The sequence below is a fragment of the Branchiostoma floridae genome, chromosome 15 (genome assembly GCF_000003815.2).
Source record: "Branchiostoma floridae strain S238N-H82 chromosome 15, Bfl_VNyyK, whole genome shotgun sequence".
NCBI lineage: Eukaryota > Metazoa > Chordata > Leptocardii > Amphioxiformes > Branchiostomatidae > Branchiostoma > Branchiostoma floridae.
The window spans coordinates 21,242,052-21,251,023 of record NC_049993.1 but is presented as its reverse complement, the minus strand read 5'-3'; the positions used below and the strand labels follow the sequence as shown (position 1 = coordinate 21,251,023).

The following is an 8,972-nucleotide window of genomic DNA, read 5'->3' as shown; positions in this document are numbered from 1 at the left end:
TATATATTTGTATACTTGTCTGAACCCTGGACATATAGACCTGATGGGGTTTAAGAGCATGCAAATAAACCAATAAACCAAGTGAACCAATGAACTCTTTGGTTGGTTTTGGCTGATCACTTAACTTTTGATCAAACTGGGTATATTGTCTCCAGTGAGGAAGTGTTCAGGAGGATACAGGTGGCCTTACAGGTCTACTTTTACAGGCTTTACCTACTCTGATGGAACTACAGGTGTTTACTTACCTGTTCATCATATTCAAATATGAGAGTGTCTCTTGTGAAGTAGTGTTGGGGCGGGTAGAGGTGAACCTACCAGGTGTGCCTTACAGGTAAATATACCAGGTGTGCCTTACAGGTGACTTACCTGCTCATCGTACTCAAACATGAGTATATCCCCAGTGAGGTAGTGCTGAGGAGGGTACATCTGCATGTTCTCACACACATTCTCCACATAGTCAATAGGGTCCGTCTGGGGAGGAAAAATACACAGTTCATGAGTAGGTGAGTGCATGTGGTTAGACATGAACTACATCATTTTGTATAATCAACACTAGAACAGTTAGTAGAAACAAACAGTTCAAACCTGCCTCAAGACAGCAAAGTTTCCCCTCAAATCTTAAATAATGCCAACGTACATGTACCATCTTTTCAGTAGGGTCCAACTGCCCATACTTGAAAACCATGGTTTAAAAGTGAGTTGGTGGAAGCACTGTAAAATTTGTTTGATCCAAAATGTGGTGCAGAACTTTATCAGTGCTTCAGTTCCTCAATGATTGAGTATGACAAGAAGAGGCTGACCTCATCCTTGAACCTGAAGTCCTTATCTTCAATAGTCTGAATCTCCTCATAAACCCTCCTGCAGGGCCCAAGTCTCTGTAGCATGGAGATGTACTGGAACACTACGGTGGTAACCTGTACAACACAAGTACAACATGACTGTAGTACAGGTACATGTCAGTCTCTGTAGCATGGAGATGTACTGGTACACTACGGTGATCACCTGTAACACATGTACAACACTATAGTCACCACCTGTACAAAGCAAGTACAACACTATAGTACAGGTACATGTCAGTCTCTGTAGCATGGAGATGTACTGGTACACTACGGTGATCACCTGTAACACAATACAACACTATAGTCACCACCTGTACAACACAAGTACAACACTATAGTACATGTACATGTGTGTCAGTCTCTGGAGCATGGAGATGTACTGGAACACTATGGTGATCACCTGTACAACACAACACAACACTATAGTCACCACCTGTACAACACAAGTACAACACTGAAGTCACCACCTGTACACCACAACACTATAGTCACCACCTGTACAAGACTATAGTACATGTCAGCCTCTGTAGCATGGAGATGTACTTGAATACTATAGTCACCACCTGTACAACACAAGTACAACATTAGATATATAGTCACCACCTGTAACACATGTACAACACTACAGTACATGTACATGTACATGTACATGTCAGCCTCTGGAACATGGAGATGTACTGGAACACTATCGTGGTCACCTGTAACTATGTTACATAACACATGTATTACATATTTTTTCTGGGTGTAATGTGAGTTTGCATGTGCTATTATGCTCAATTTAAGTGTGAATGTCATTTATCACAAAGGACATTATAGTCACTGTGAATGTGCTCAATACCAAAACTGGGATGTAGTGTCATTCAGCACCAAGGACAGGGCAGGGAGTGAGTGTGGGAGAAACGGCTTGGGTAATAATAGTAATGTAAGAGTGAATGTTATTCAGGGCCAACAGTAACAGTTTTGAATGTTGTTGAGGGAAAGTATGGATGTGTGAATCTGAATGTGAATGTCATTCAGCACCAGGGACAGGATAGTCCATCAAGTGGTGTAAGTGTGACTATGACCACTGTCAGTGTAATTTTGAGTAGGTGTGAATGTTTTCCAGTACAAATATTGGTGACAATGTACACTATACTTGCACCAGTTGTGTGACATCAGCACCAAACAGGACAGAAGTATGTGTGTGTGTCCTTCAGCATGAGAATTGTCCCAACTAGGAGGAGCTATCAAAGGAGTCGCCATTTCTTTATTTTCTTCCTATCTATAAAAGAAGTAGATAAAATGTCAATTGACATCTGCTCTGTATATATCACACTCCTTTACGTTTTGGACTGTTTAAACACAGCATAAAACAATCTACCTGTTTATATAGTTAGTAAACATACTTTACAATTTGTGATCACATCTGTAAGCAGCGTCACCTATCGCTGCAGTACCGAAATGTCAGTGTATCATAAAGCAATGGTTGTGTAAAAGGAACCTCTTAATGTATAAAATAAATTGTCCCAGCCTTAGTTTGATCCAAACCCCAGCCCTCACCTCCTTGGCATGAGCCAGCCCCTCGTCTGTGAGAACCACGATGACATTGAAGACAGAGTTTGTGCTGTTCTGCTCAAACCCCAGCTCGTTGTTTCCTGCATACAGGCCCAGAGCCCACATCCTGCGAGAAAAGTCAGCCACATAGATAAACCAAAAAGTTTCAAAAATCATGTCCAGTTGCTTGTGTGTAATGAGTAACTGCTTTTTGGCATATCATATGACCTGGATGTCTAACCTTCATCGACGTATCAGCCACAATAGATTAACAAATTGAATATTGTTTACAAAACTTGAAGTTGAATGATTTGTTTTTACATCATGTCAACCAAAACATCAAAGCAAAGATGAGAAAAGTTAAAGAAACACAGTTTTATAATTCGAAGAAAATTCAATGCACTATGAAATACAATAAAGTCACAAGCAAAGTGTTGAAACATGACAGACTACATTCACAGTTGCATGTACCTCTCTGTAGTTCCTTACTCAAAGCTCCACCTGATGAAACATGTCAGTGGCACTTAACTGTGGACAGAAGAGTTCCTTACCTTTTCTTGAGCAGGTTGAAGACGCTGCCCTTCCCCTCGTGCCCTAGCAGCCAGCCTAGGTAGTGCAGCGGCTTCACTCTGGGACAAGAACAGAGTTAGTTGCATGGTGGGATGGGAACAGGTGCATGGTGGGGTACTAGAAGAATCAGTTTTAGTCCAGGAGGAACCACCTTTCAGACTCAGTTTTTGCATGATTACCCCAAGTTGTACAACAGTTAACATAAACAAAACAGGCAAAACAAGAACTTTATTCACCTGTAGTGTCTCATCTGGCAGGGCAGGGACCAGGTAATCTCCAGCTGGTTCACGGACTTCACTGGCACCACTAAAGGGGGTGGGGGTAGTTATCATATCTGTCAGTTTAATATAAAGCACAAAGAGGTGTGTTTAAAGATAAATATGGTTTAGCTTATTATAATAATTAAACAATCCATGGGACCGATGTGGAGAGGGATGGAGTCATGGTTCATCTGCATCTGACTGCTGGGACTAAAGTACTACTTCTTCCCAATGACCCTCAAAGATGGGGAAGTAGCCGTGATGAAGAATGTAAAATAACATGTAGTACAGCTGCTGGATAAATTACATACGGTGGTGGGTTGTACGCCCACACAAATCACTGAACAAAACATAGTCAAGTCTGAGGTCTCTATTTTTGTACAACCATCAGCTTCTCAAGTAACAGTTGGAATAAAGAACTTTAAGAGTTGTACAATGTACTTACTTTTGTATAGCTTGTAGAAGTTAGGAGTGTCAAAGGTGTCCTATAACAAAAAAGGACAATAATTCTAACATTGCTTTTAGTATGAGTCTTATAAAAAATGCTGCAACAAACAACTTGACTTAGCAAGACAAATTTGAAAGTAGTACATAACACTAACATCAAGAGCAGTACTTTTAAAGATACCCTTCAGAGGAAGATTGTTCTTAATTACCTTGTAGTCGTCAAAGTTTGGAGCTGGGCAGCCACTGAAAAAAGGAAAATAGTTCATACTGGTTTACAGTTCACAATGGAAACCATGGTGGGACATTCAAGGCACACAAGGCAATAAAAGAAGACAGCATTATTAGTAATACTTTATTGCACGAAACAGACAACAAACAAATTTGTTGGCAAGAACAATTTCCTGGAGCAAAAGTGGGACCTCTAGCATACTTGTTTGGTACTGCAGAGAAGACCTCTCTGACCCACTCCTCCAGCCTGTCCAGGGGTTCTGTGGTGAAGAGAAGGCAGCATGCGGTTTTAAGTACAGGAAATGTATCATATTAAACTGCATGGCATTTTCTAATTATCCTAGTATCATTATTGCGTTATCACATGAATACAAACAAAAGTTTCTTTTCTGTTACACATAACAATATAAGGCAGTGGCAGAAATAAAGGAAGTAATGAAGTCATCATCAGGATTGACAGACAAGTAAGTGGAGTAGAACCTGTGCCTGAGCTCCTGATTGTTACCACTATGATAGTAACTGTTACCATAGTTACCTGCAGACTGCACAGCCAGAGTCATGTAGTGAGCGGAGTAGAACCTCCGTCTGAACTCCCCCAGCCGCTGGTGCACGTTGGTGCCGCGCTCTGCAGGCTGCTGCTGCAGGGAAGCTAGGTTCCCTGTGACAGGCAGGGGGGCAGAAACACAGCGGGATGTTGCAAAGGTACAAGTCATATTTCGTGCTGTATTAATTTTACCGGTAGTTTACCTTTATCTGCGGGATAACCAATAAACAAGGTGTTTAGGGATATGTTATCAAGTCGACAGTGCAATACTTTGAAAATAAATGCAATAGTTTAAAAACATTGCAATTTGAAACCACCGTTCTTTGAGTTGACATCCCTAGATACTCTGCTTTTAAAAACAATTGATGTATCCCATGAATAAAGGTGAACTAGTGCTATATCACACTTTGTGTTTAGTTGCACAGAGCTAAACACACAGAAAATACAAAGGGAACTCAAGTGAAAGAAATTTTTTCATGACGATCAAAATTAATAACCATTGGACTGACCCCTTACGAACATGACTCATACTGACCCCACATGAACTTGGCCATGGGATGCCCGACCTTGACCATGGTGGAGAACAGCTGCTGTTTCCTGTAGCTGTCCACGGGCAGGTTCATCTGGAACTCTGGGAGGGGGGGAGACATCCTCATTTCTAAAGACTATATAGAGACTATCATATGAATAATGGACTAAAACATCCTATCTAAATGTACCTGCACTAGCCATGCTGTAATTAAAACTAAACAATTAAGAGTGATTTTCGCTCCATGTAAAACAAACAAACAAATAAAGCCTGTTTATCTCACCGCTATCCACAGCTTTGACCTCCCTCTCCAGACTGTCGACCTTCAGCAGAGGGGAGATGAAGAACTGGGCCCATCTGGGGAAACACAAGTTACGGTCACCATGGAAATATTAGCGAAACTAAAATCTTAGGTTCATCTTTTGTTTGTTAGATTACAAGTTCAGACTGTTACAAACTGTGGTGGGGGGAAGAGCTGGTCAGGGTGGAAATCTCAGCGAAACGAAAATTTTGTAGTACTACGTCTTTAGTTTGTGAGGTTACAAGTTCATACTGTTAAAAACTGTGGTCAGGGTCTTTTGCTTGCAGATTGTCATATTTTGCTATCCCAGGTAACAACAGTTCTGCTCATCTGGGGAAACACAAGTCAGGGTCACCGAGGAAATATCAGCAAAACAAAAATAAAGTCCATATTTATTTGCTTAGGATTTCAGATTTAGAAAACTGTGTTGAGAGTTTCATGCTTGCTCAAGGTCATTTTTGCTATCCCAGGAAAGAACAGTTTTGCTCACCTGTCCAGAGCCTCCTTGAAGAACTTCCTCTGAATCTCAAACTGGAAAACTGTCTGCAAACAAACACATCATCCTAAGAATTGGAAAGCCTTAACGGTACTGTACCTTCATCTGTAGGGTTAAACCCATATCCATTGTTTTTTAAAATAATTTTTTTTTTTTATTGCAAACAACTTTCAAAATATTGTGGTTGCAGTTTGAAACCACCTAAATACCCTTTTTAAAAACAACGGATTAATACTATAGTTACACATACAGATAAAATTCAACTAGACTTACATCAAATCCAGTCATATTGTAATGTAGTTACTACTGTAGGGAAACCTCTCACCCTCTCGCAGTCAGTAGAAGCATTGTCGCTGCCGCCATGTTTCTTGATGAAGACGTCAAAAGCGTTCTCATCTGGGTACTTCTCACTGCCCATAAACACCACTGAAAAACACAAGTGTGAGATCTTTACATTCCATAAATAGCAATGAAAAACACAGGTGTGAAACCCCTTTTGCCTTTTCTACTGGTCTTTATCATAATGATTGCTTTGACTTTTAACTAGCACACTGAAGCCTTTGGTTACCAATTCCCTATTGGTTATAGGGTTAGGCAGCAGGGAGTTAGGTTAAACTGAGCAAGTGATATTTTCTTGCCCAAACCTGAGTCTTCATGTCTGAGTTAACTGTAAAAGGCAGAGAAACAAAGTCATATTTTAACATCTGAATTAATATTTTTTCTGCTCAAAGTGACCTTGACTTGGACCAAGCAAGACCTGCAGTATGCATGGTATTTGCAATAATATTGGAAACTCTTATTATCGTTATCTTAATATGTACACTGTACCTGCTGGGGGAACAGCTCGAGTTAGATATTAACTCAGGTTTCCCAGCATACACGTTCATTACATAAACCTGAGTCAGTTCAAGGTCCATGCAGTCAACATTAACAGGAAAAAGGTGGGGTTTCTATCCTTGTCTTCTAAAAACCAGTCTTGAGGGTATATCAAGCAATTTCATTCCTGCACTGTACCTGCGAATCAATTCTCAAGCTTTTATGTTATCTTTAGTCACATGATCAGTAGCTTCTGTACAGAAAACCCACCGCAAAACACTGAATAAATTTGTAAGGGTCAAAGGTCTCTTAAATACAATGTAATACTTTGGCCACACGTAGATGTCAAATTCATTGTTTTATAGCAATTACAATACCGCCCTTATTATTTATTATAACATTTGCTGGGGAGTTTTGATGAATTTTTATAACTACATTCTAACTTCTATTTTGTGGTCTGTGATGTTGAAAACTCATCTTCACTGCCTGTGATGATAATATCTGGACTATCCCTCAACCCAGGAGAAGCCTGATTCAACGCCATATGGTCACCTTTGTTTTCTTAATGCACTTTTAAAGGCCTGAAAACCTTGCTGAGTTAGGAAACCAACCATGCCTCAACTCCCAGCCCTTACCCTGCTGCTTGTGAAGATTTCTCAAAGCTTGACAGTTGAAGATGTCAGAGATCTACGAGCCTTGATTGTTGATGACCTTGGAGCAGCAAGAGTGGAAAATGCTAGACCCCTTGAAATTTTCAACATGCTTAAACAGGACAATAAGATTGGCAATGGTGACTTGGGGTTCCTTGTGCAGATCTTGAGAAGTTTGGGGAAAGGAAGATTGGCAGAGGAAGCAGAACAACTTGAACAACTGCAAAGGTCGACTGAAGGTATGTGTCTGAACAGCTTTTGAGATTGAAATTTGTAAATTTGGTCTTTATCATTTTTATGAGCGAATGAGTTGATTTCAAGTTCACCACACCATTGTATGCTTGTCAGACGATCAGTTGCTCTAAGTCTGACCAATTGAAAATTACTGTAAGAGGTTGAAAGTCATGTATAATAACAAATGTCTCTATAGGTTTTATGCCAATTTTCATTTCTGAGCTTAATGGTTCCTCATTTACAGCTGCTAGGATGGAGTAAGTTGTGTTATAGAGCTGTTGGATTTATACACAATTCGTGAGTTGTTGGTTAAAAGACTACTTTTCCATTAACTAAAATAAACGAAACTTTACATGGTTATTAACTGTTTAAACTTCAAGAAGTTTGCTAAGTTTTATTCTTCCTAGTTAATGGAAAAGTAGGGTACAGAAACTTTTAATCAACACACTGCAAATCGCATGACATTGACAGCCGCTTGTACCTCACTCTGCACCAGCAACGAAAAAAGAAAAAGTGGTCGGATTCTAGAGTTGAAAATAAGCGTGTGGCTTGTAGAGAAATGCAGCTCATTACATGTACAGGCTCAGTCTCCAACAGTAGCAAAAATTGGTTTAGAGAAATTGTTAATTGTACGTTAATTTGACCTCATTTTTCTCATGACAAGATTCCAATGGTGTGGTCATCTTCAAATCAGCTCAGTCACTCATAAAATAAATTAATGAACAACAAATTTAGATATCTTAATCTCAAGAGGACATATGCCTCTACCTTTGTGTCAAATTTCGACTCATTTGATCAAAAAACGAGTCTTTTATGAAACCACTTGCATTACTTTCTGACTCACCCTCGTAGTACAAGTAGCAGCAGTTCCACAACAAACAGTCCCCATGAGTGGAACCTATCGCACCCTTCTGCTCAGGAACTACCCAACCATCTACCTGGAGCTGGATGCTACAAGAGTGCTGGACTATCTCCACCAGCAGGGAGTGCTCACAGATGAGATGAGACAGACCATCCTTGCCATTCCAGAAGACCACCACAGAACAGGGACATTACTGCAAATGATTCTACAGATGGGAGAAAATGTTTTCACCATCTTCCGTACAGCACTGGGGCATGCTGGGTACCCACATCTTATGGAGCTGCTCACAGGGGAGCAGCAGCACATGCCACGTAAGGAACTGTTTTTCTTTTTACTTGAAATCTCCTGAGCAGTAAGGCTGAACAAGACACTGGTTTTGAGCATTAAGAAACATTTAATTTAGTTTTGCTAAATGTGCAAATAAAAAAAGAGACAGAGCACTCTCACTGGTTTTCCTGTATGTGATGAAGGGTCACGGTGACAATAGTTTTGGTGTAATACATGGCTGTCTTCAGGATCAGTTCCTTTGTCCCTGGAATGGAAATTTTGTTGTTGAGACGGACAAAAATTTCACCGTCTGTCCAGAACATCTGAACTTCATTACATGAAACCAATGAAATGAAACCTTAAAATGAACACACACACAATGAGAGGGACAAAAAC

General features: G+C 40.2%; 1 protein-coding gene across 1 annotated transcript in view; it reads right to left on the bottom strand.

Moving 5' to 3' along the window:
• LOC118431674 (nardilysin-like) overlaps positions 1 to 8,972 on the bottom strand; it is a 61,772-nt gene that overhangs the window by 33,087 nt on the left and 19,713 nt on the right. Inside the window, exons 4-17 of the mRNA XM_035842919.1 lie at positions 6,073 to 6,173; positions 5,742 to 5,794; positions 5,234 to 5,307; positions 4,957 to 5,052; positions 4,413 to 4,535; positions 4,080 to 4,137; positions 3,859 to 3,892; positions 3,648 to 3,687; positions 3,179 to 3,248; positions 2,924 to 3,001; positions 2,379 to 2,499; positions 801 to 914; positions 356 to 471; positions 16 to 40 (exon numbers count right to left, since the gene is read on the bottom strand). Coding sequence (XP_035698812.1) covers positions 16 to 40; positions 356 to 471; positions 801 to 914; positions 2,379 to 2,499; positions 2,924 to 3,001; positions 3,179 to 3,248; positions 3,648 to 3,687; positions 3,859 to 3,892; positions 4,080 to 4,137; positions 4,413 to 4,535; positions 4,957 to 5,052; positions 5,234 to 5,307; positions 5,742 to 5,794; positions 6,073 to 6,173 — 1,103 coding nt within the window. The remainder of the gene's footprint in view (positions 1 to 15; positions 41 to 355; positions 472 to 800; positions 915 to 2,378; positions 2,500 to 2,923; positions 3,002 to 3,178; positions 3,249 to 3,647; positions 3,688 to 3,858; positions 3,893 to 4,079; positions 4,138 to 4,412; positions 4,536 to 4,956; positions 5,053 to 5,233; positions 5,308 to 5,741; positions 5,795 to 6,072; positions 6,174 to 8,972) is intronic.